Source organism: Xyrauchen texanus, chromosome 14 (assembly GCF_025860055.1).
Source record: "Xyrauchen texanus isolate HMW12.3.18 chromosome 14, RBS_HiC_50CHRs, whole genome shotgun sequence".
NCBI classification, from domain to species: domain Eukaryota; kingdom Metazoa; phylum Chordata; class Actinopteri; order Cypriniformes; family Catostomidae; genus Xyrauchen; species Xyrauchen texanus.
The window spans coordinates 28833045-28860457 of record NC_068289.1 but is presented as its reverse complement, the minus strand read 5'-3'; the positions used below and the strand labels follow the sequence as shown (position 1 = coordinate 28860457).

General features: G+C 39.7%; 1 protein-coding gene across 10 annotated transcripts in view; it reads right to left on the bottom strand.

Moving 5' to 3' along the window:
• The window catches only part of si:ch211-168k14.2 (phospholipase D1), a 49972-nt gene that overhangs the window by 3774 nt on the left and 18785 nt on the right, over window positions 1-27413 (bottom strand). For 5 of the 10 annotated variants that reach the window (XM_052142618.1, XM_052142616.1, XM_052142621.1 and 2 more), the window contains 11 exons: window positions 25859-26068; window positions 18069-18297; window positions 17694-17819; window positions 16907-17025; window positions 9326-9439; window positions 6251-6361; window positions 5716-5801; window positions 5498-5611; window positions 4742-4791; window positions 4313-4447; window positions 1219-1372 (listed from right to left, as the gene is read on the bottom strand). In XM_052142618.1, the coding sequence (XP_051998578.1) occupies window positions 1219-1372; window positions 4313-4447; window positions 4742-4791; window positions 5498-5611; window positions 5716-5801; window positions 6251-6361; window positions 9326-9439; window positions 16907-17025; window positions 17694-17819; window positions 18069-18297; window positions 25859-26068 (1448 nt within the window). Of the gene's footprint in view, window positions 1-1218; window positions 1373-4312; window positions 4448-4741; window positions 4792-5497; window positions 5612-5715; window positions 5802-6250; window positions 6362-9325; window positions 9440-16906; window positions 17026-17693; window positions 17820-18068; window positions 18298-25858; window positions 26069-27413 lie in introns of those variants that run through there. The other 5 variants (XR_007972007.1, XR_007972009.1, XR_007972010.1 and 2 more) reach the window with 5 other exon arrangements.

Below are 27413 nucleotides of genomic sequence, written 5' to 3'. Positions count from 1 at the left end.
CTCACATATTAGGTGAATCTGTCAAGTTCATGTCTGATCATATTTCATGTCAAAATCAAAAATTTATTTTTTTATATATTCTGAAAAAATACATTTTTAACTGTACAGTAACTAGATTATTTTTAGTAAAAAAAAAATGCAATATATTTGTCCATCTCTATTAAATTATACAACAATTTTATACAAATGCAATCACACAAAATGGTAATTAAAAATATCATCATAGAATAGGAGTATTCAAGTTACTGAGTTCAAAGTATTTTTTCTGGGGCTTAAAGTAAACAAAATGTCATGTGGTGTAACCGTTAAGAGACAATAAAACAGTATAAGTCTTATTAAAAGGTGAAATTCTTTAACAAAATAAATAAATTTGGCATGAGTAATGCAGAATAATATTTTATTTAAAAAAAAAGTAGTGAAACAATTTATTTTAAAATATGATTTACATTTGAAAACCTTTTTTTCCACAAAGTCATGTGGTGTAACTAATATGTACTGTAGGTAGTCATTTTGTTGTTATGCAAAACAAAAAATACAAATACAAACAATACAACAGAAAAGACACCTTTAGACCCTCATTTGTTTTGTTTTTTTGTTTTTAATTTTAAACATAATTTTTTCATATAATTATATGTAAATATTTTGGCATGTTAGCCTTTTTTTTCAGGTCATTTGGTATAACCCAGAGAAAATGTCACCTTCAACTTAGCTTTTACTTGGTTACACCACATACAATTTTCATTCAATTCATTAAGTCAATAAATATTTTTTGTTTTGTAGAGAATGCTTTAAATGTTTTAAAAAAATGTAAAACCAACATGGACTCATTTCTACGAACTTAAAACTAGATTTAAAAAATATTTATAATTTTTATCACTGCATAATTTGTCAATGATCCATTTACTGTATCTACACATAAAAAGAGGTGAATATTATGTAATGGGATGAATCTGTCTGATGAAGTTACATTCCAGCCTTATTACATGTCAAAATAAAAATTTAAATTGAGGAATTGGTTTTTGTGTAAAGAAAATGTAGTCCGTTATACTGCACATCATGGTAGTAATTGTTGTACTGAAGTTAATACAAGTACAACATTTAAATAATAAAAATAATGTGTCCGTGATTTCATTACTGTATTCCAGAAACATTTATTATCATGTTGATGTGGACAGCTCACAGAGCACATGAAGTCAAAACTGTTATTGAAAAGCGCACCTGAAGCATTCTTCCCGTAGTGACAGCGCAAACCTGCCAGCCTGATAACTCTTTTCATCCATGACAGAGGGCTGGAATTCTGTGTCTTCAACAACCACAGCCATTTCACTGTCTCTCTTTCCCAGCATGCTCCTGTCATTGATATTTGCAGAGCCTACAGATCATAGACCTTTGTCAAATCTGACATCAGATTATCCTTTTCTTACTGTACTATTATGCTTAATGCTTATGTGAAGTGTTAGAAATGTGTTCTGGGTCTATATTTGGGAGTGATGACCTCTATTGAGAGCCTCAAGGACATGTCAGTACAAAATTCCTTCATAGCCCATTCATAAGGATTCAGGGGTAATTGGAATCGATAAAGACATACAGGATTTCAGCAATGTTAAATGTATTGTGAAAACCTAACGTGATTTTAATCATGCATTTGTGGTGATGGAGGAGACAGGCGTGACATCGGTTTCATAAACATTTGTTGATGTTTGTTATTCTGCACATGTACGCACTGCATGTCCCATCCTTGACTACAGTGCCCTCTAGTGGCGACTAATTATTTTACAGCTTCAAGATATTAAATGCACTGATTCGGTGCAGCGTTTAGTTCCAAGTTCAGGCCAGTGGTTCTAGAAACCATGTCAAAATAACAAAGTCATTTTTTGGCTCTGTAAGTTGTAACAGAGTTACATTGAATGGAATAGTGCTTTGCTCAACCAAACAAAAATACGAAGTTAATGGCACCTGATAAACATTAAATGTGTGTTAGGGAAAGTGATAATTACCCATGACTGAATACCAATAAAATTAACTGGATACTGAACTAATTCACATTAGTTGATAGATTTAACACTATATTTAGTGTGTAATCAAAATTATATAGTAACATTCTACAGTAAGGTTTAATTAGTTAACATTAGTTAATGCGTTATGTATATTTTTACAGCATTTATTCATCTTTGTTAATGATAGTTATTAATAAAAACACAATTGTTCTTTGTTTGTTCATGCTAGCTCATAGTGCATCAACTAATATTAACATATATATAAATATATATATATATACTTTTTATTTTAAAAAATTATTACTACATGTTGAAAATATCTTTAACCAGGATTAATAAATGTTGTAAAAGTTCATGTTAGTTCATGTTAACTAATGTTGTTGAGTAATGTTACCAAATGGAACCTTATTGTAAAGTGTTACCAATTAATATTAAAATAAAAAAAGTTGACATTACTCATGCTTGATTTCCTTTGGAATATTTACATTTACATTTATTCATTTGGCAGACGATTTTATCCAAAGCGACTTACAAAAGAGGAAAACATATGCAAATCATCTTAAAGTGACAGTGGTACAAATGTGGCATACTACAAAGTTTCAATATCATCAGAATAGAATTCAAAACATATACAAGTGCAATTTAAAAGAAAAAATTTGTTAGTGACTAGTTAAGTGCTCTTGGAAAAGATGTGTTTAAGTTGTTTTTTGAAGACAGAGAGTGAGTCTGATTCACGCATGGAGTTGGGGAGGTCATTCCACCAATGTGTTATGATGAAGCTGAAAGTCCGAGAAAGTGTTTTGGTGCCTCTTTGTGTTGGTACAACAAGGCGACGTTCCTTAGCTGACCGCAGGTAGAACATCAGAAGATTCAAATGTCTCCATTAATCAGCAATATATTACATTACATAATGGATTGTATAAAGGATGTAAATATAAAATGCAAAACATTGCATCAAAATATATCTGCTTTATTCACACAATATACTAATTTATTCTCATGTTACGACTTTATTCTAATAATTTAGAAATTATTTTCAAAATATTATAACATTAATCTCATAATTCTACAACTTTATTCTAATAATTTAGATTTTATTCTCTAAACATTACAACTTTAGTCTCATAATTATATGACTTTATTCTTAAAAATGTAGGACTTTTACGGAAAATTATTCTCATAAAAAGGCATATCATGAGATTATTCTCAAAACATTTTATTCTCGACAGGCTATGAGAATAAAACAAATGTATTCTCATAATACTATGACTATTCTCAAACTCTTGAATTTATTTACTTTTGCCATGGTGCTAAAATGCTGTCGTACGTTTAAGAATCAGCTATTAAAAGAAAAAACCCATCTGTTGACCACTTTTCTGAATATTAGTAGTCGTTATGCTTATAGTGGTAATACAGCCCTGGTCCTATGGGACTGAGGTTGGAAAAATTGTTTCTTGAAATCTCAGCAGTAACCTTTTGAAATGAATCAATGAATAAAAACACCCTAAAACACAGATGCAATTTGCACTCTGGTGCAAATAAAGGTAGATGCTATTTACACCCCAGTGAAAATATGATTTGCACACCAACCCTGGTACAAATAATGGTAGATGCTTTTTACACCCCAGTGCAAATAGTGGCCGATACTATTTGCACCCCTAATTATATATTAACAGTATAGGGGAATGCAGTATTTTGTTTTTAGAGTTTTATAGACACACTACACCAACCACAAGCCTTAACCCTAAACTTCCTATACAAAAACAAACTATGGTTTTAAAACAGTAACCACAATATCACCATGGTATTTTATAGAAAAATCATAGTAAGCACAAAATTAAACATGGTTACTAAATAAACACCACATTTCTGTAGTAACACCATTGTTAATTGCATTAAATCTATGGTTTCCGCCAAAAAACATTGTTACTACAATATTGCTATTGTAAAACTTCCTTTATATTCATTTTATGTATTATTACAAGTAGTATTAAAGAAAATATAAAGAGAGGAGACAGAAAACAGAATGGGACAAGGAGTGCGACAAATACAGAATCGAACCCGGGTCAAAAGGGCACAGTCTAATCGGGGTTACACAACACACCCCTGAAGCGACCCTCACAGTGCAGTTTGTCTTAAATTTATATGTTTCCAATAGACTTTTGGGGTGCAAATAGCCACGCTGTGTGGCAGGTGTTATTTATACCCAGGTGCAAATAGTCACTCCGAAATTATTATGGCACAAATAGCACAATTTCCTGAGAATAAAACAGACTTATTTTGTATACGTCACGTTTGTTGGCAGTGTTGCTTACCAGTGATGACAGTGCAGTCATCCACGATCATGAGCTTGCTGTGCACGTAAATTAGTTCAGTGACCAGGCGGCCATCCAGGTCAGCATGAGTGCGAAGACCGCAGAATGAGATATATTTGATCCAGCAATCTGCCACTGCACAGACAAACACAAATACAATATGTGATATGTGTATGTATTTACACATACATACACATATCACATACTTCATTCATTTTTGTCACATTCTGAAAAACAGACAATTTATCTTTATTATACGGGAGCTACAGTTAATTGCAATGAAAAGGGTGCAATCAGCATGGAATTTAGCCATACCACTTCATAACTGCTGTTCCTGTTGTACAGATTGACACAGTCTTTGCACATGTGACATCTATATAGATTTATATGTGTATACTGTACTTGTACAACACACACTAGTCTACTTACTCACACATTTGAGCCTCTCTATAATTGAGTGCTCCCCTCTGCACATTGTCCTGTAATGGAGAAAGAGAGGTTACATTGTCTTTTTTCATCAATCATGAGTCTTAAAGGAATAGTTTACCCCAAAATGAAAATCTGTCATTATTTACTCTCCCTTATATCTTTCTATACCTATATGCTGTTATTTTCCCCATGAAACACAAAAATACAAAGTTAGATATTTTCCAAAAAACAACAATAACAATCAAACATAATTTGTTCTTGTGTGGCTTCAGAAGACTTGGAATACAGCACATGAATAGTATGAGCGACTTTTATGGTGCTTTAAAAGTGCTTTTTTTCTTTGTGGAGCTGATGTGGTCAGTATTAACTATTGTTGCATGGAAAAGATCATAGTAAAGTTTCTTCAAAAGTGTCCTATTGTGTTCCAAAGAACAAATAACTGCATACAGGTTTAGAACAAAATTACAGTGAGTAAATGTTAAAATCATTTTCATTTTTGATGTCACTATCCCTTTAATACCCTTTCACGTCACCAAACACATCCCTCTATGAACTCCAGAAACCACAGCACCCTTTCGGTTCCTCCAGTCTAACCTAGTGTTGAGAATCCAAACTGGGACTGTAATCGTCTCGTTGTAGCCTGTGAGAAGCAGGATCTGTTGTTTTCACATTACACATGTGTAATTTGCTGAATTTTTTTGCCTTAATTGTGGCAATTTGGTGATTATGGAAGACACAGATTTGGAGCTGTATTACCTGTAATTAAAGTACATGATTGCTTTGATGGCTTGGCCTCCCCCTGACGAAATGTCACCTTCAAAGCCAGGCAAAAGAGGCATCACTACATAGACTCGAAACTTCTTCTTCTCCCTGTGGCCGAGCCATTGACATGAAATGAAATGGAGTTAGGTCTGGCCAATTATGTTTTTTTTCCCTTCATGTTTGTATACATGTTGATATAGTTGTGGCTGCACCTGTGTGCTCGCAGGATTCGCTTTGTGAGTGCATCTCCAATGCTGTTGTGAATGGTTTTGTCAGCACAACTGATGAAGAACTGGTTCTGAGAGAGAGAGAGAGAGAGAGAGAGAGAGAGAGAGAGAGAGAGAGAGAGAGAGAGATTTGCTGTTGAGAATGAATTTCCATGCTGTTCCAAGCTGGTTGATGATGGTTAGTGATGGTTTGGCGCTGGCCTAGATAGTGGACCAGTATAGCCATTTGGTTCACCAGAAATGGTAGGAACTGGCAGTCTCAGTCACCATTCACTTTCATTTAATTTATGTCCATACAATGAAAATTAATAGTGACTGAGGCTGTAATTCTGCCAAACATTTACTTTTCTGTTCCACAGAAGAAAGTCATACAGGTTTGGAACAACGTTAGGTTGAGTAACTGATAACAGAATTTCGATTTTTGGGTGAACTAACAATTTAATACATATTATATTATGTTTTTACTCAAAAAAACAATACAATGTTCTGTATGAGTCATTAGTGTGGAGATGTATCATACCTCTATGTAGATAAAATGTTTGCTGTTCTGGATGGCTGATATGTAGGCTAAATGAATTGACTCCTCGTGGACCTTTGAGCCTATAGACCACTGGCACACAGACCTCAAAACCTTGTTTTTAATTTTGGGAAATTAAGAAACATCACAATATATGAATTCACTTGTCATACAACACATATTTCTAGCAACATATTGCAGCAAATTGCTATTCTTTGGATTTTTCCTATTGTATTGTACCTATTCTGAAACTATACTTGAAAAAGTATAAGAGCAACCTGGTCTTAAAGTATGATGTTCATATACCAACATTTTAGCAAAACAATTTTTGCACTCGTTGTTCGTATCACAGCAGTTTCCTGGAGAAATTATCACTAGAAGCACTACAACACAAATCATGAGTAAACTGCAGATTATCAGTTCATAAACAATTACTTTTCACCCTGTTCCTCACACAATTGTATGTTATGACATCTAAGAACTTTTACTGGTCCATTACTTGTAAGCGATACATTTTAATGTTTACATTACATAACCAACTTTGTGCAGTAGCTTAAGATAAAGGCAGCCTGATCTCAAAAAATGGATGTGACAATAGCAAAGTTTTTGCAGAACAAAATTACATGCTTCATTACAAGTTTGGCTGCAGTTTCCCAGTGAAATGTCCAGCGGGGGGCGCCAAACTCAAGTGAAATGATGATGTAATTAGAAAAGGTTTTTAAGATCCAATATTAAATGGATGTTTTAATGAGTAACACGTAACCTAACCTAAAACTATACCCTAAACCTCACAAACGGTGTTAGAAAAATTTGAATAGAGGGGAACAAAACCGACATCCTTACCCTAAACCAACACCTAAACCTAACCGATAGTGTTTTAAAAGCAAAATCAACATGAAAAGCAAATTTTATGAAGCAACCAATTTTGTGTTGCTTGTATGACACTTTCTATTCATTTTCACTGCTTAATGCTCAGTCTCAGAGTCCAAAGTCCAATACTCAATCAGATGAGTTACTGCGGAGGTTAAATAAATGTAAATGTAGGTGGGTCTGTAATACAAGTATTCAAATGTATAGTTTTTCAAATGATGTGTTAGAGTAAAAGTGTTTCAATATCATAACATAACAGTGTGTGAGTAACAGAGCGAAAAATATATTTATATATTATATAATTTATTAAGTCATAAACCATAAGCCATTGTACCCATGATTTGTGTGAAAGTGAATAAAAACATACAGTTGTTGTAGCGCCTCTAGTGTTCATTTCAACAAAAACTGAAACAAAATGCAGAAAGCAGCACGTAAAACTCATAACTAAAAATGTAGTTATAATAACGTTCATTCTATGAGACTATGTTGCATAAAGAGTTGCACTTGCATTGCAAAGGATGTAAGCGACATTTGTATGTCACACTTTGCTTTCTATGGCACTATTGTTTAGGTTCAGTTTTAAGGTACAGAGAACGGTTTTGTTGATTTAAACTCAAAGCATTACCCTTAAATGTGAATTAAGTTATATTTTCCTCCTAAAATTAAAAAGTAATTTTTAACTCCTAAAGACACACATTGCAATTTTGTAATATATGTAAGAAATCATGACCACTCACATTAAAATGAAGACTCCAGTCATATCAGTTACCTTACAAAAGCTGTTTTATTCTACATGGAGAGGGTCCGCACATGGGGGCAGCCATGTTAGAATCACATGACCAGCTGAATACTACTCGCTTGATCTCACTAACCGTCCTGTTATTTGACACTTTCACTAATTGATTAAAATAATCATGGCTGATTGTGAATACTAAATTTCTACAATGCCATCTGAAACTGTAAACTATTGATTTTAAATTATGCTGCATCCAAGCTGCAAGGTGTCATTGTCCAAGATGACACAAAGACTAAAGTTACTGAGTAAACCTTTTAAAACCCAATTTTTGCAAGAAAAAAAAACAATTATTCACTTGCTTTAATTTAGCGCCACATAGTGGACATTTCACCTCGGAACTGCCGTGATACGTGTAGGGATCACATTATATATTTAGCAAAAATGTCAGCATATTTCATGAGGCTGGTGATTTTACTATTTTGTTATTTTTTTGTCATATTAAAGGTGCTGTAAGCGATTTCAGACATTCTACTTCCACTAGACTGAGCCGTTCAATTAGCCACACCCCCTCTTTCCAAAACCCCGAACTCCAAAGGTACCAAAATTAGTTTTATTAAGAGCAGAAATGGTTGTTAAAAACAACAGTAATAAAATAGCACCCTCAACTGAACTGTTATGAACAACATGGTCTCAAAATTTCGCTGCAATTACAATACTATGAGAACGTGCAAAATGATTGACAGGCAGAAAATGTCATTGTCCGTGGACTGCGGACACATTTTAGTTTGCTGTTTACAAAGTCTAGAGTTGTCACAGTGTCCAGTGAGATATCACAGGGCACTTACGTATTTCATTAATATCGTTCAGGAATTATTCATCAGAAGATACTTTTTCCATGCCTTTCCATGAAAAACACTTTCAAAACCACTAAAGTAGACCAAAGTTCTGTACAGAGATAAAATAAATATTGCATAAAAAATAAAACAGAATAAAAACAATTATCACAATAAGCCGGTATTAAAATAAGTATTTAAAAGCCAGTGAGAATAAATAGGTCTTAAAACCGCTCTTAAGGGCATCAATGAACTACCTCCAGCTTACCACCAATAAAACTAAGGGCATCAATTTTGATGCCGCAACAGAAAAAGCGCGGTCACTCATGCACTTCAAACGAGACCGGGGAACTGTGAGGCACAGCTGGTCGGTAGAATGGAGAGACCTCTGGAAAACATTTTTTTGTCACAAACTGCTGAATCATTTAAAATGAACTAATGAACACAAAACTGTGAAAAAATAAAATAGAGAAAATATTTCTCTTATACATTCATATACATTTGAACCTAGTTGATGTTGATAAAAAAAAAGTCCAAGGACACTTTATGCATCACCTTCCCAAACGCAAGTGCATAACTCTGACAATATTGTAAAGTTCAAAAGAGGAACACAAATGGTTTGGTGTTGTTCTATCTCACCTGTATGTTAGCCTGTGTGGATTTGCCTTCATACTCAGCTGGCAGCATGGGTGCGGAGAGAGACTTGGGCAAGAGGCAGGGGTAGCATGTCGCCCCCGACCGCTTTTTCACCAACTAGCAAATAAAAGGAGAGTTGATTGGGATCAGACAGTACGCCTGTTGTTGACTCCAAAATCACACCCCTTAAGAGCGCTAATTACTGTGCCATATCTAGATAGCCTGTTGGGCTGACCATCGACCCCTGCTTCGTACCTTCACTCCCCAGAGATGGCGGACTTGTTTCAGGCTGATTAAAAGTCTCTTTTCATTCGTTCAGTCTTAGACAGTGGTGCTGATTACAGTAAATTGATGGCCATGTGTATATGTAGGTTTTCTTAAACTAAGGATTTAATGGCTATTGTCCAAACTAGACTATACTCAGACTGTTTTCAACTGGGCCCAGCACAGGGTTCAAAGGTCGTTTGAACATGAGACAAGCTTTGGTTCCCATGAAACAAAGGAAACTGTGTTTCCACCCTCAATCAATTATCTGCATATGGAGGCAACAATGGTTTTTATCTTTTTTAATGTTTTCCATGCCATTTTGTTGTACTATTTTGGTTTTTGATTCAACTTTCTTAAGGGAGTTTAAAGGGATAGTGATGTTACAAACCTGTGGGACTTTAATTCTTCTGTGGAACGTAAAAGGAGATTTTAGGCACAATGTTGGCCTCAGTCACCATTCACTTTAATTTTATGAAACTTCAACATTCTGCCTAACATCTCTTTTTGAGTTCTGCAGAAGAAAGAAAGCTATACAGGTATGGAACATCATATGGGTCAGTAAATTATGACATCAATTTCATTTTGGGTGTACGATCCCATTCTTTTTATCTAATTTGTTCTGTTCCAAACGTTTTTCTTAAAACAAAGCTAAACCTGACCTTGACCTTTTCAAATCAAATAAAAAATTTGATTTCTTCTGTTAAATTGGAGTTTCTTCTAAAGTTTTATTTTGCCTGAAGTTTTCACCCCATTTGAAGGAAGTGCAAATTAGCGAGTTGTATGCCATGTCAGCTTACACTGTGGGCAAGCGGTAATCTGGGCTGTGTGGTTATAAACAGATGGTTCTTAGACAATTAACAACTGGCATAATGTGTTGATTAAAATCCATTGAGCCCTGATGAGGGAGAACTAACATTAACTCTGCTGTTGGCAGTTGCCCAAGTAATACTCATAACTCTAGTGACCTTGATAGTGAATCACATGTCTGAATCACCAGTTAAAAAAAAGTTAGGCTTAAACTAATTTATTTCTATTTCAGGAACAAAACTTTTGGGGTCAGTTTGAAACCGATCATGTGTAGGAGAGTGAGGAACAGATACCATTTCTACTTCTGTTTGATATAGGCCTATATGGCAGATAATAATTATTAAGTTAAGTTTATCGCAGATATAAAAATGTATTATTAGAAACAATATTTTATTTAAATTCAATTATTTTATTAACAGTATTTTATTAAAATACTATTACAATTACCTTTAATAAATACTATTTTTTAAATCTCTTTAAAAGTAAAATATCAAATATAATTAATTATAATAATGTGTGTTGCAGCAAAACAACCAAACAATCTGTTTTAGATTTAAGTATAATTTGTTTTAAGTATAATTATTTGTATTTAAAATATACTATAAGGATACTAAGATATCTTAATATGAATATATAAAGACAAACTGTAATAAGTAATTTCCACATACACAGATGAACCAAACCAATCACAGGTGAAGCAAATAACATTGATCATCTCCTAACAAGGCAACATGTCAAGGTCTTGGTAGATTAGACTGGAAGTGAACAATCAGGAGAAATTGGCAGGAATAAAGACCTGAGTGACCAAATTGTCATGGTCAGGGAATCTCTGAAACGGCAAGGCTTGTGGGGTGCTCCCATTCAGCAGTGGTGAGTACCTACTAAAAGTGTTCCGAGGAGGGACAAACCACAAACCAGTGACAGGGTGTTGGACGCCCGAGGCTCATCAATGCGCGAGGGCAACAAACAGAGTTCGTTGTACTGTGGCACAACTTACCAAAAATTGTAATGATGGGGAGGAATGTGTCACAACACATAACGCATTGCACCCTGCTGTGTATGGGGCTGCATAGCCGCAGACCGGACAGAGTGTCCATTATGACCCCGTCCACCGTCGAATATGACAACAATGGGCACATGATCGTCGGAACAGGACCTTGTAGCAGTGGTAAAAGGTCGTCTGATCAGATGAGTCCCATCTTCTTTTACATCACATGAACGGCCGTGTATGTGTGCGCCGTTTACCTGGGGAAGTGATGGCACCAGGATGCACTGTTGGAAGACAACAAGCCAGTGTAAGGAGTGTGATGCTCTGTGCAATGTTCTGATGGGAAACCCTGGATTTCATTCATGTGGACGTCAATTTGACATGTGCCATCATGGTAATGGTATTCCCTGAAGGCAGTGACCTATTTCAGCAGGATCATGTGCCCTGCCATACTCCACACATTGTAAGGGGAATGGTTTGAGGAACATGATGATGAGTTCAAGGTGTTGCCCTGGCCTCCAAATTTCCTCCACATTTCCCACATCTCAATCTGAGATTTGCTGGGCCAACAAGTCAGATCCACGGTGGCTCCACTTTGCAACTTACAGGATTTAAAGGATCTGCTGCTAATGTCTTGGTGTCAGATACCACAGGTCACACTCAGGGTGTAGAGTACATGCCTCAGTGAGCCGGCGCTGCTTTGATGGCATGCAAAGGACCAACAGCATATTAGGCAGGTGGTCATAATGTTTTGGCTCATCAGTGGATATACTAACAATGAAAATATGATATAATCAGGTGATATTTCATCATCCAAGTTTTCTTTTTCCTTTTGGTTTGTGCATGGAAATTCATTATAAACAAATTTAATAAACTTGATGGCGCTGTGTATGCAGCAGTCTGTTGCAGCAGCTATGTGTAGTTTTTATGATTTGTTTTATGTGTTTTAGGGTGGTTTTAGAGTGTTTCGCTTGCATTTGTTCTGCCAACTTTTACACAGTTTGTAAAATGTCCAACCAGAGACAATACAACTTTGGACATTTTATATGCCAATCTCAGTGATGCATACAATGACTCTCCACTCACACCGCTTGGCAAATCTGATCATAATTTGGTTCACTTGCTATGTAGAAATAAGCCATTGTTAATGTTATAATAAGCCAGAACAATGAGGAAATGTTCGAATGAGGCGAATGATGCATTAAGTGACTGTTTTAGAAGTACGGACTGGAATGTTCTCTGTGATTCTCATGGAGATAATATTGATGAGCTCACTCAATGTGTCACTGGGTGCATAAACTTCTGTGTGGACTGTGTTTTGCCAACAAAGACTTTGGACTGCTTCCCAAATAACAAGCCATGGGTCACCAGTGAACTTAAGGCCCTCTTGAATGAGAAGAAATCAGCCTTTAGAGCAGGTGATAAGGAGGCACAGAGAAGGGTGCAGAGGGAGCTGAAAGTGAGAGTTAAAGAGGCAATGGAGGCATATAGGAAAACTAGAGGACAGCCTTCAGAACAATGTGAGAGAGGTGTGGAATGGAAAGAGAAAGATTTCTGGATATAAGATGTTAAGAAGCCAGCAACGAGAACAAAGCAAATGAGCTGAATATGTTTTTTAATTGGTTCAGCTCTGATCCATCTACTGGCTCTGTACCAACCACTCTGATACCATCAACTATTCCACTAGCAGTATCACCTCTAGCCCCCTCTCAAATATTGACATCACCTTTACCAACACAATCCATTCATTCCCCCACTCTCCATGTGGCCTGTACAATGCAGCTGATCAGGTGGAGAGGGAATTGAGGAAGCTCCATACTGGGAAGGTAGCCGGCCCTGATGGCATAAGCTCAAGCGTCCTTAAGGTATGTGCAGAACAGCTGAGTGGAGTGGTGCAGCAGATGTTTAATATGCGCTTGAGTCTGGGAAAGGTTCTGGTCCTCTGGAAGACTACCTGTGTGGTGCCAGTGCCAAAAATTGGGAACAACTGTAAAGATCTGAATGACTTCAGACCAGTGGAGTTGACAGTTGACATTGCATCTGATAAAGACACTGAAGAAATCCCAGGTTGGCACTTTACTGGATCTACCTACTATACAAGTCTTATCTACATTTGGAAAGCCAAGCCAAGAAATATGGTGAGATTTATGTTCTTTGATTTCTCGTGTGCTTTTAATTCTATACAGCCACGCTTACTTCAAGATAAGTTAAGGGCAGCACATGTAGATGTCCCTACTGTAAAATGGATTACGGACTATCTCACAGGAAGACCGCAGTGTGCGTCAGTAACAGGAGCCAGCTGGTAGATAGCTGTTCAGTGTGTAAAACCTCACTCTCCTGACCTCAAGAGGTGCACTAGCGACTGACGCTAGAGGCTGTAGCCTTTAGCCTCCTTGTTAGCGCACCCGCCTCCCACACCTGAGATGCCGGTTCGAGTCCCGTTCGGAGAGGGGCAAGCAGGGCCGGTTACACGTCTACAGAACTGTATTTCAGATTTGATTTCGAAAACGTATTTAAAAAATGTATTTCAAATATAGCATGGAGGTATGCCACCTCCAGAAATGTATGATGACTCTGTGATCATGGGTTGTATTAGTGAAGGAAAGGATGAGGAGTACAGGAGCCTGGTTTAGAACTTTGTGGACTACCTCCAGCTTACCACCATTAAAACTAAAGAGATGGTGGTTGATTTCAGGTGAGCAAAACCAGCACTGTCTCCTGTCAGTATTCCTGGGGAGGACATTCAGATAGTTACCTCCTATAAATATCTTGGAGTGCACTTGGACAATAAATTGAGCTTGGCTACCAACACAGACATTATATATAAAAAATTCCAGTGCTGACTCTATTTTTTGAGGAGGCTGAGATCTTTTGGAGTTTGGGGGGTAATGCTCCATTCCTTCTATGAGTCTGTGGTGGCAACAGTACTCATTTAAGCTGTGTTGGGGGAGCGGCATTAGGGATGGTGACTTGAATGGATTGAACAAACTGATAAGAAAAGACAGCTCTGTTTTGGGATCAATCTTGAACCCTAGATGTGGTGATGGAGAGAAGAATGCTGGCTAAGCTCTCAGTCATTATGTTCAACACCTCTCTTCCATTGCACAGTACTGTTTATGCACAAAGGAGCACATTTAGTAGGAGATTGATTCCTCCTCGATGTAAGAATGCTACTTTAGGTCATTTATATTTGCAGCAATTAGGATGTACAACAGTACACTGAACTCAACATAATAAGCACACTGTTTTAATTGTGTATATACTGAGTAAATTGTTATGAATTTCTCTCTCTCTCTCTCTCTCTCTCTCTCTCTCTCTCTCCTCTCTACTCTCTCTCTCATATATATATATATATATATAAATATTGGGTTGTATGCATTGATTAGCACTATTATAGGTAGCAATATACATTGGATATACAGTATATGAAATGACATTGTGTGTGTGTGGGGGGGCAGGGGGTGTATGTGATGTGATTTACAAGCACTGATTTTTTTAAAGAAAAATGCTTGCATAACATTTCTGCACGTAAATTTTATTTATTCTATTATTATTACTACTGCAGTATGATTATGTTGCTTGATTATATTATATATATATATATATATAGATATATATATATATATATATATATATATATATATATATATATATTTCTCTCGGGGATAAATAAATAGTATTGTTTTGTATCGTATCGTAAACTTGAATACCTAAAATGTGTGAGTTTCTCAGACAATGAAAAGTCCTCTAATATATATCATATTGTCTCAGACACAAATCAGTGACAGAATTTTGCTTACTTCATTCTTTGTTGTAAACACCGTTCCATAATCAACAGAAAACACTATAAATGAGACTAGTCTGTCTTTGAGCTGTAAATTCTCATTTCCACTAAACACCTCATCAGTGGCATTCAACTGCCTTTTGTTTGTCCTCCTCCACTGCACACACACCTGTCCTCCTCTCCTTTAATTATTCACCAGCAGAGTGTCTGATCGGTAGCCAAATCTGAAATATGACTGGCATAATCCTAAGGAAATCATACAGGCCTCAAACCAATTCAATTACTGAACAATCAAAGTAAAAAGGCCTCTAATTGCTCTAAAAGGGGGCTGAGAGAGCAGGCGGCCATTGAATGCTGATGCCTTTCAGAACAGGACACAATGAGCAACTGCAGGGGGTGCTAAGCTCAAGCTAATAAAGATGCTTTTTCAAAAAAGACTAGAGAGAGGCCAGGTTCATGCATGCTTATAGTTAGAAGAATTAGGCTCTGAATGGAGGTGGTATGTGTGCACATTCTATCATTTAAAAATGTTGATTTTCTGGACATTCAAGAACATGTGAATGAATGGCATATAATAAACAATATAATATGTGGCATACAAATAGTCATTTATTTGTAACTAAAATAAATTATACTAGTTGCAAAGTAACATTTTATTTTTCAGAGTTTGTGTTTTTATTTCTCAGTAGATTTGTGGAGTTCCCAGTTATGGATCATTTAAAGCTCAGTTAAAAACTGTTCACCCAAAATGTTTTGACTTTCTTTCTTCTGCAGAACACAAACAAAGATTTTTGGAAGAATATCGCAGCTCTATAGGTCTATACAATGCAAGTGAGTGGTGACCAAAATTTTTAAGCTCCAAAAAGCACATAAAGAAGCATAAAATGAATTAATTTAACTCCAGTGGTTTAATCCAAGTCTTCTGAAATCCAATCGGTTTTGGGTGAGAACAGACCAAAATGTACCTACTTTTTCACTGAACAACTTGCCATTGCTGCCTTTAGGCTCGATCATGATTTCAAGCTCGATTACACTACCTAGTGCTTGACGCATGTGCAGAGCACTAGATGGCACTAGAAAGTGTTATCGAGCTTGAAATCATGTTTGCCAAGGAAACTGATGATGTCAAGGTTTACAGTAAAGAGGGAGTTATATTTTGGTCTGCTTTCACCCAAAATCAATTGGATCGATTCAGAAGACATTGATTCACCACTGGAGTCTGATGATTTACTTTTATTCTGCTTTATGTTTTTTTTGGAGCTTCAAAGTTCTGGTCACCATTCACTTGCATTGTGTGGACCTACAGAGCTGAGATATTCTTCTAAAAATCTTTGTTTGTGTTCTGCAGAAGAATTTAATATACATCTGGGAAGACAGAAAGGTGATTAGATGATGAGAGAATTTTCCTTTTTGGGTGAAGTATCAACTCAAATGTTTCTTCTAAAACAAATGAGAGGAATAGTACAGAGCCATAAAATTAGTGTGGTTATCATTACCCAGACAATTTTGTCTTTGAAAAAATAAAATTGATTAGAAATGTGTGAGTTCATATTGAAATCTTTTGATTTCAGACTTTGGTGCTGTATCTTGACAAATTAAATTGCATTCTGTGATTGTTGAAGTCTCTTCTAAAAGGGATTTTTACAAGAAAAAACTTGAGCGAAAGTCTCTGTTTGCTTGCATTTACACTCATTGCTCTCTACGAGAAACAATTGAGATGTTATCTGCTTTCTCCTACCTTTGTAAAGTTCCACCTCTGTATGAAATGTCTTGCAATATCTCTAGCAGCCTTCCCATGAACCAAAATACCAGTATCATGCCAGGGCATCCGTGGTGTTTTATATCTGTCAATGAAATCTGAACCAGAGAAAAATAAACAACAAACAAACGCCATAATTAATAATAACATTATCCAAGTCATTATACAGCGTTGACAGAAAGGCCCTTTGAAGCCATCACAAGGTGGCCTGTCTCTCTCACTGGCTTTGACAATTCACAATCGTCTTAGAATATTTCAATGCATATCTATCTGACTTCTCCATTCTCCTGCTGTGTTCTACCTGGTTGGTAGTATGTAGAAAACCACGACTTCAGATTCAAAAGCAGAGATGCAAAAATGGAGTCATCTCCCTCTTGAGAGAGAATAGAGCTGGGAAAATAACCCCATACTGACTGCCAAATGGGATATTTGGAAACAACTTCCACTTCTTTCCCTCATTCCCGTGTTTGGGAGAGATTGCTTCATTTGATGATTTGATTGAAGACATCAAAGTGTGTACTTTACAGCTGTCATTCTTTGTTTGCTTGTTTGTTTTTTGCCTCAAGGCCTAAAGCTGTACTGTTGCAATGAACACTATACATGTACTGTATATGTGTTCTCAAGAGATGTGCATATTATTATATTAAAGCAAAAAACTGAGGTCTATTTTTAAATGGAAGACATTTCTGCTGTGGTTGTAGGTTCTGACATTACAGATTATTCAAATTAAACATAAAATTTGGTGTAGATGTAAATTAAGGCATACCGTCAAACGGCTTGTTAAGCTTGACCCAGTCTTTGAGGATGAAGTTGCAGTAGTCTTTGCCATGCCAGAATCGAGTGTCCCCACAGAGTTCAGTACTGCCTATGTAACTTCTGAGGGAACAGGTTTCTAAAACAGACAGACATATAACATATACAAAACACTCTACGCATATATATGTATACTGCTACTGTAATATTCTATACACAGAACGCACAAAACAGTTAAATATCAGTAAACCACCTGGCTCCATTTAAGTACAGTTACATTTACATTTTTGGTTATTTTTTGCTCAAGTTTAATTCAGTTTAAATCAATTATTTGTATCTCTATAACCTGGAGTCTGATGTCTCATTTATTTTGTTGAATTCCTCTTACTAGACTCTGTTCCATCAGAATTATGCCGACTTTTCTCCTCTGAGGGGGTTCTTAGCAGTCTTCCTGTTGGGAGTGTGAGGCTCAGGTTGGTCTCTCTTTGTTCCTCCACAATGGGAAGGGTGAAGCTCCCACATTTCTCCCCTGGATCCTCCACTGAGCCATTCTGAATGTCTTCAACCACCACACTAAACTTCATCACCCCATCCTCCTCCACTGTGCCAACTGACTGCTACAGGACAAAAAAATAACACAATCTGGTTGACTCTAAAAAGATGTCTAGCAAGTTCCAATGGGTCCAGGAGACTATATTAAATATAAAACATATAATTAAGACAGCATAAAATTTGTAGTTTCATAAGCTTTGGAATTTTTTAAAGCCTCTCGTCAACTGCTCAACATTGCAAAAACATCTAAAGTTCCCTTCCGAGGGAACTCGCACTGCGTCGTTGAAAACGACTCTTTGGGGAACGCTCCTTAGCGTGCGCCTCTGAATTATGAATGAAACTATTCCAATCTTGATTGGTGTTGCGTCATGACGTAACATGTGACGGCATAACCGGATGCATAAAAGTGACGCCGGCACACAAACACATTAGCTTTCGCTCTTCAGCAAGCGCTCTATGTGTATCGTTTGTCTTATTTGGTGATGTTTGTCTGATTTAAAAATATTATGGCCACCCAACAGTTCATGAAGTGCGTGCACCCCTGCCCTCGTTTCATTACGGGTAGGGACACGCACGCTTTATGTGTGAATTGTTTGGGAGCGCAGCACGCACAGGCAGCTCTTGAGGGATCTGCCTGTGAAAGTTGTGAAGCACTACCCATGAGAGTGCTGCGCTCCCGATTGGCGTGCTTTGATGATCACGGTCAGGCTCGCGTTCCTCACGGATCTGGTCCCGCGTCTGTTGAGGCAGTGCGGCGGTTGAGATCGTGGGGTTCGCAGCGGGATCTTGCAGATGAGAATGAGACTGCTGCGGCACTTTCTCATTCTTCGTTTGAGGATGCCGAGCCTACTGCGAGTGGTGCAGAAGCCCGCGTCGCGGCTTCTTCTGCCCACAATCAGGTCCCAATGCTTGAGCTCTCTGCTTCCGAGGAAGTGGATATGCTCAGCATTGATGCGGACGACCGTGAGTCAAGCACGGCAGTTTTCGGCCAAGCTTATGAGGAGCTGATTGAGGTTGTGACGCGTGCCGTGGCCAGACTTGATATCAGCTGGCCACAAAATGAGCAGGAAACGCAAGTTGAAAGACAAATTAGACGAGCGTTTCCTGCAGCACAGATCACAACCTCAGCGCCGGGGTTTGCCGTTTTTCCCCGATCTCCACAAAAACAAATATATAAATATATATCTCGAGATCATGGGGTAAACCGCATTCGTCCCGTGTCTCCAGCCCCAGTGTGGTGATTACAGACGATGTTTTGGGGGCACGGGATATGGGTTAAAACCCCGGCGCTGCCTAGTAAGCCCTGCAGGGATACATCTGCTTTAATAAGTAGGGCTTACATGGCGGCAGGTCGGGCTGGTTCTTGCCTGCACTCAATGGCTATTGGCCGCTCTATGGCAGCTATGGTGGCCACAGAGAGGCATCTGTGGCTGAATTTATCGGGGATAAAGGAAAAAGTTAGATCTTTTCTGCTTGATGCTTCCCCCGTAAGGTAAGTCTAAATCGAGTAGGGCAAGCAGATCAGCCCCAGCCATCAGTCTGCTCCTCGCACCACAGAGTTCCCCCCCGCTGCAGAGCAACCGAGGTTGTTCTCACAGCGGCGTCCTCAGGGAATCGGTGTCGGTTTCCCGCCGTCTCTGACGCTTCGGCCCACATCAATTTCCAGCGGACGCACGCCGTGCCGTTCGTGTCAAAAAATATAAATAAAAAAAAATAAAAAAACAAGCATCAATTGTGATCACAAGAACCATATCGACTAAATCCTGCCGGTCTCTCACTTCAGGAAGTCGAGAACGTTGCTCGAAAAACACCCGAGACACACCCGAGAGGCTGGTTCCCTTAGTAGATTTTGTAGAGGCATGGAATCATCTTCCCAACATATCTGCATGGGTCCTGCATATAATAAAATCAGGGTACAGACTGCAGTTCGGGCACCGCCCCCCCAAATTCTCTGGGGTGGTGCAGACTACAGTGGTTCCGGAGCAGACTCAGGTGATGGAACAAGAAGTGCAATCTCTGCTGCTAAAGGAGGCCATAGAACGTGTTCCTCATGCAGACAGGGAGTCCGGATTTTACAGCCGGTACTTTATAGTTCCAAAAAAGGATGGGGGGTTGAGGCCGATTTTAGATCTCAGAGTTTTGAACCGGCCTTTGAGGAGGTTCAGGTTCAAAATGCTTACTATTCCTGCCATCGTGAGCCAGATCAGATCCGAGGACTGGTTTGTCACGATAGATCTAAAAGACGCCTATTTTCATGTATCCATCCTTCCATGTCACAGGAGGTTCCTGAGGTTCGCTTTCGGGGGCGAAGCTTACCAATATCGGGTTCTTCCGTTCGGCCTAGCACTCTCCCCGCACATTCACCAAATGTATGGATGCAGCTCCTGCTCCTCTGAGACTTCAGGGCATCCGCATACTGAATTATATCGACGATTGGCTCATTCTGACCCAGTCTCGAGAAATGGCGGTTCGGCATCGAGATGTCGTCCTTGGCCACATTCGAAGTTTGGGGTTGAGACTCAACACAAAAAAAGAGTGTGTTACAACCATCCCAGTGCACAACGTTTCTGGGTGTTGTGTGGAACTCGGTTACGATGCAGGCACGCATGTCTCCTGCACGTATCGAGTCCGTTCTGGCGATGGTGTCCGGGTTAAAGCTAGGCCAGGCCATCACTGTAAAGCAGTTTCTAAGACTGCTGGGCCTCATGGCAGCGGCATCCAACTTTATACCTTTGGGCCTTCTACACATGAGGCCCCTCCAGTGGTGGCTGAAAGCCAAGGGGTTTTTTCCCCCAAGGGGTATCCATTTCGTAAAATCAGAGTAACGCGCAGATGCCTTCGTTCTCTGCTAATATGGAAGAAACCTTGGTTCCTGTCCCAAGGGCCAGTGTTGGGAGCGTCATGTCGCCGGGAAACCGTTTCGACAGACGCCTCCCTCACTGGCTGGGGCGCGGTCATGGACGGCCGCTTTGCCAGGGGTCTGTGGCAGGACCACCATCATTCTTGGCACATAAACTGTCTAGAGATGTTGGCTGTGTTCAGGGCTCTGAGGAGCTTCCTTCCAGACATCTAAGGTTACCATGTCCTAGTACGTTCGGACAATACATCAGTGGTAGCTTATCTGAACCGACAAGGGGGACACAGATCGCGCCCTCTATGCAGACCGGCGCATCAGATAATTTCTTTGGTCCCAAGGGAAAATACTGTCTATCAGAGCATGTATGTTCCGGGGGTTCAGAATCAGGGAGCAGACATCCTGTCGAGGCAGGGGCTGAGGCCCAGGGAATGGAGACTTCATCCAGAGGTGGTGAAGTTGATATGGGACAAATTTGGACCATCGAAAGTGGATCTATTCGCGTCTCGAGAGACGTCCCACTGTCCATTTTGGTTCTCCCTCTCACATCCAGCCCCACTGGGGTTGGATGCCATGGTACAGGCCTGGCCGAGGCTTCGCCTGTACGCGAGTCCTGGAAAGGGTCCGCCAAGAGGGCATCAGTCTACTTCTGGTTGCCCCGATGTGGCCGGCCTGAGTATGGTTCTCAGACATAATCTCACTCCTGATAGCTCCGCCATGGCAGATTCCTCTGAGGAGGGATCTGTTGTCTCAGGCAGGGGGCACAGTTTTCCACCCTCGTCCAGAGCTGTGGAAACTGTGGGTCTGGCCCCTGAGGGGGTTCAGTACCTAAATGCTGGTCTATCAGCGGGGTGGTTGAAACCATACTTAACTCTAGGGCTCCGTCTACTAGGAGATTATATGGCCTCAAGTGGAATGTGTTCTCCACTTGGTGTAGAGAACATGAAGTAGATCCAGTTAACTGCCCGGTGGCTTCAGTTCTGGAGTTTCTTCAAGATCGTTTCTCTGCGGGTCTCTCCCCTTCCACACTTAAGGTGTACGTGGCTGCCATTGCGACTTTCCATGCACCATTGAGTGCTGGGCCTCTGGGGAGGCACCAGCTGGTCATTCGTTTTCTCTGTGGTACATGGAAGATGAGACCGACAACCAGGTCCAGGGTTCCTGCCTGGGACCTGGCAGTGGTTCTCGAAGGGTTATCCCTGGCCCCCTTCGAACCCCTTCAGTCGGCCTCGCCCAAGGACCTGACGTTCAAGATGGCTTTTCTCTTAGCTATTACCTCTCTAAAGAAGGTGGGAGATCTTCAAGCCCTGGCAGTAACACCAGCTTGCTTGGAGTTTGCCCCTGGCGGAGTTAAAGCCATTCTGCACCCGAGACCTGGCTTTGTGCCCAAGGTGCCTTCTAACACGGCACGGTCTACGGTCCTGCAGGCATTCATCCTCCACCTCATGTGTCGGCAGAAGAAAAGAGGCTCCATTTGCTCTGCCCTGTCAGAGCTTTGAGCGTTTACCTCGAGAGGTCCTCTTCTTGGAGGAGGTCGGACCAACTGTTAGTGTGTTTTGGGTCACCTAAGAAGGGGCTCCCTGCTTCGAAACAAACCATTAGTAATTGGATTGTTCAGGCTATTATCTCGGCCTATAAGGTGCGCAATTTGCCTTCACCTTTGGCCATAAGGGCTCATTCAACTAGAGGCATGGCGTCCTCTAGGGCTCTCTTATCGGGAGTGCCCCTCCAGGAGATCTGTGAGGCAGCCGGTTGGGCTACCCCGCACACTTTCATCAGGTTTTCTGCACCTCCCTAGTACGCCTGGCGCACGTGTGCTCTCGTCCTAGCTGAGTGCCTGAGTTCAGTTTCACTCTAGGGCAGGCCTTTTTCGGCGCGTGGCCTAGTGGGCATTCGTTCCCCAAAGAGTCGTTTTCAACGACGCAGTGCGAGTTCCCTCGGAAGGGAACGTCTCGGGTTATGACTGTAACCCTTGTTCCCTGAGAAGGGAACGAGACACTGCGTCGTCCTGCCACGCCCCTCAATGCCTGAGAGCGGCTTGCTTCAGCGCTAGGCTAATGTGTTTGTGTGCCAGCGTCACTTTTATGCATCCGGTTATGCCGTCACATGTTACATCATGACGCAACACCAATCAAGATTGGAATAGTTTTATTCATAATTCAGAGGCGCACGCTAAGGAGCGTTCCCCAAAGAGTCATTTTCAACGACGCAGTGTCTCGTTCCCTTCTCAGGGAACAAGGGTTACAGTCATAACCCGAGACATTTCAGACATTTAAATCAAAGACCCTAAGTTCATGGATGCATCCTAATGCTTCTAGTACTAAATATGTATTTTGCTGGTGATGAGAAAGTACCTACTTTTTATGTAGTAAAGTCTTGATTCCACAGACCCAATGTTGCTAACTGTTAGCATACTGTATGCATTTAAGCATTAAAATCCCCTATGGAAAAAAATTATAAAAATATTAAACAGCCTAAGCTGGTTTAGTAGTATTAACTGGTCACTCAGGCTTGTCTGGTTTGCTGGGTTTAGAGGGGTTTTGGGCACTTGTCAGCTGGACAAGGCTGCATAGGAGACCAGCTGACTGACCAGCTCAACCAGCAGAATACCATCTTAAAAAATGTGAAAACTTCAGCCTTGCATTCCTGATAAAGCCTCTTTCATTGTGGCATTGTAGCTAAAATTAGTCCAAAATATGAGCATACATGTACACACACTTGAAAAATTGAAAATATTAGGCCTATACAGCCTGGGCACCTTTGGTGTAGTATGGATTGTATGACCAGTACATCGTTCCACAGTGACAAACTTCCATGTTATCTATAGCTGAACTACTGAGCTAGCTGTCAGTCTGCAGTACACCAGTGGTGGTAATGGCCACCCTTGTGGCATCGGCCCTGGGAAGCTATGACTTAAACGCTAGTGTAAGTGACTCCAGTCTGCTGTGCCGAGTCTAACGTGGGTAAAATGCCCTCTGATGTTTCTGAGTTAATGGCTCATGGGGGATCATATGCACTAGACTTGACAAATGGCAAATGTCAGAGCACTATTCTCCTGGTGGGCATAATTTTATTAAGTGCAAATATCACTGTGCACCTTAGGAGACGTTTTGAAAGGTTAGACCAACAGCTGTAACAGTTTCATGTATATTAGCAAAGATTTTACAGTTGAGAAGCCCTGCGTTGATAGATATGGTCACTCAAGCATGGTAAGAGAAGCCCCTTAGTAAATGCAATAAGTGCCTTCATCTGAAGGCTTGAAATCATGTTTATTTAAAAGCTCTGACCCATATTTAATGACACAATGGCAGGCAGGCAGGTAGGCAGCAGGCCGGGAGAGGTATAGGCAAAATCAAGCTCCCATTTAGTTGCCCCAGTCATTTGTTGACTCACTCATCCATGCAAGGCCTTTATGTTTAATGCAGCTCTCTGGGGGGAAGGAAATGGCCAGTGAGGATGACTGGAATTATCAAGCACAGGCCCTTCAAGGGTGCCCCAGATGCTCTGTAATTGCATTTTTACATTTGCTTATTGGAAAAAGAAAAGTAGGCAGAGGCCCTGAATCACCAGCCACAAAAATCAATCCCCTGTAACCATTCAATTGAAATGCAGCCTCTACCAGTTCTTTATCATCACTATTGTTAGACTGGCTACAAAATAAAGATCCCAACTAGTGTAATTTAGGTTATCTGTCAAAGCTTCTAAGTATGAACTTCAGAATACTAAACATGATAAACTAATAAATGTTGGGATGAGGCTAGTTATTACATGGCTATATCTCAGTAACTATAAAGGTTAAAAAGTCCAATTAAACAAATGCGTGTTGCAAGCACTAGTTTTGTATGTTGGTTTAAAACACTCTTAAAATTGATTTTTTTTTGTCAAAGTATATTTTCACTATTATCATATTTCTGCTATTGCTGTTGGCTAAACAAGGACAATAAAACCACATAAGCATACATACAGGCAAGGGTCATGTCAACGGTTTAATAAAGGAAGATTTTTTTAGGCTTTAGCAGGCAACTGTCAGGTGCGTGCCGACTTCCCCTATTGATGCCTTTGACAGATATCAGAAACACCCAGTTGGCAATACCATGGGTCTACCAATGAGGACAGTCTGATGTAGACAAACACTGCAGGGCCACTGTGGGCTATCACTCTCCATGGGTCACATTTACAAGATGTTTATTCCTGTCCAATTCACTTACGCCTCGGTGAAGGAGTCTGACTTAGCAGCCACTTATACCATCTCTTTCTGACATTCACGCAACTCTCTCAGTCTCTCTCTCTCTCTCTATATATATACCCCTGAGAATTACAAGGAATGTCAGGGGTTTTTTTTATTTAATTATTTGTATTCATATTTGAATTATCTAATAAATCAAGAAATTAAAGCCTTTTATTAATAAAAACAACCAATAATTATAGTTTAACGATTATCTTAAGGGACACTATTTTGCAAATTTGTAGGGAACATTTAAACTTAGCTTGAATGCTTTGCAAAAACAAAAAACAAACAAAAAAAGATTACTCTTAATTTTTATATGGATATATAAGCCATACCTTTCCTTGCCTTGACTGAGGGTGAGGGGCTAAATGCATTATTTATAATAGCAATTAAAATGGGATATTTACCCTTTTTTCCATAGAATATGTAAGTGGTGCTTGCCAGTGCATATCTAGCTACCACAATGCTAGGGTTTTCTGTGTAATAGTGATGTTTTCCTTAGCAGGAATCACTACTACTCCAACAGTGACATTAGTGGTCTTACATGAGTGAGACTGGGGGACTGAGCAGGACTGTGCTGAGGGCTTCTTCTCACACTCCCCACATCAGTCAGCCTGTGTTGAGAGTCATCCCATCTTCCATAGGCCAGGTCAATCCCTCCCAGGAATGCCAGCGACTGGTCAATCACCACTGACTTCTCATGGTGAGCCCAGAGCAACGCTGTGGAGGGCATGTGATCAGGGTGTCGGATAACCTGTCAGGCAACAAAGATGGGCAGCTCATCAGGTACCTTCTTCTCAATTGCAATTAATGAATAATGAGAACTTCTTCTGAGTCACATACCCTCTAATGTACATGGTAAAAAGTGTCAACATGCAAAAGTTACCTTATTAATCAATTTCTACTTAATCTAACACTTAAAAATGACTTTTTTTGTGTGTAACCGTATGTAGTTAGGTTGATTAGACACATTAAATAATATTTTTGACTTGAACAAAAAGTAAATTTAGATGTTCCCACATGAAGCATTTTTTTTTTAGGTTATCTTATAACAAATTTTTTACATTCTATTGTACTATTTTTGCATTATGATGTATATACACAGCATGCACATTTTCTGTATGCATAAAACACCTGGATGACATACTACTATACACTAGCAAAAGTGTTCAGAATTAGAGGTCTGCAGCCCGATGGTCCTCGGGTCCCATCTGGTCCGGTTCAGTTTTTCAAGTAGGACTTCTTGTTTTGGCTGAGAACGGATTTGTAATTAATTAAAAAATAAACAGGCCTACCAAAATTGTTTCGCGCATGCGTTCTCACTCACAGACATACGCAAATGGATACTGTAAGTTAGGGGCCTTTCACATGAACATATTTTGTGTACATCTGAACTGTTTTTCCATTGTTTTCCAATGTTAACACATGCTGGACATGTCTTTGACTGTTGCATTGTGTCTCGATGTTTCTTCAGTGTAGACAGCTCCATCGTTTATAAAGGGGTCTATTAGCTTTTGAAGCAACGCTACACTCATTTCTGATGTAGACAGGGTCTCATCTTTGCTACATTTTGCTACATTTACGCCTCTCATCTACCTTAGAACAGCACTTTCCTCCACCCAAAATGAAAACTTTTGAAAATGCACTATAGTACCATATGCTTTGGTAAACTGTGAAGTTAGGAACTGGAAAATGAAGTTTCAACTGAAAACGAACTGAACAGGAAATAATTCTGGCCTCTGGACAAAAATAACATAACAATGTAGATAATGTCAACCTTAGTAAGGAAAAACTACTGTACAGCTGCGTCTTCACCAGCTTTGGCAGAGCCTCCAGAGGACACCGCCCCTGGCAGGTGTTTCTACACCAGCAGAGCCCAGGAATACCTCCACCCAGCTGCTTTGGCGCACACATCCTTGGGGTGTGGATCCCAAGCCACTTCCCAGTGTCACTCCTCTGCCCAGACTCAACCAGCGCTCCAATAAGATAATGTGACGGCATGTCAATCACGCACCAGCCTGGGGTGCTGCAGTGAGGAATACCGCAGAGCTTTGTTGCCACTGAAGCTATGTGGCACCAGGGGAGGAATGAGATTAGCA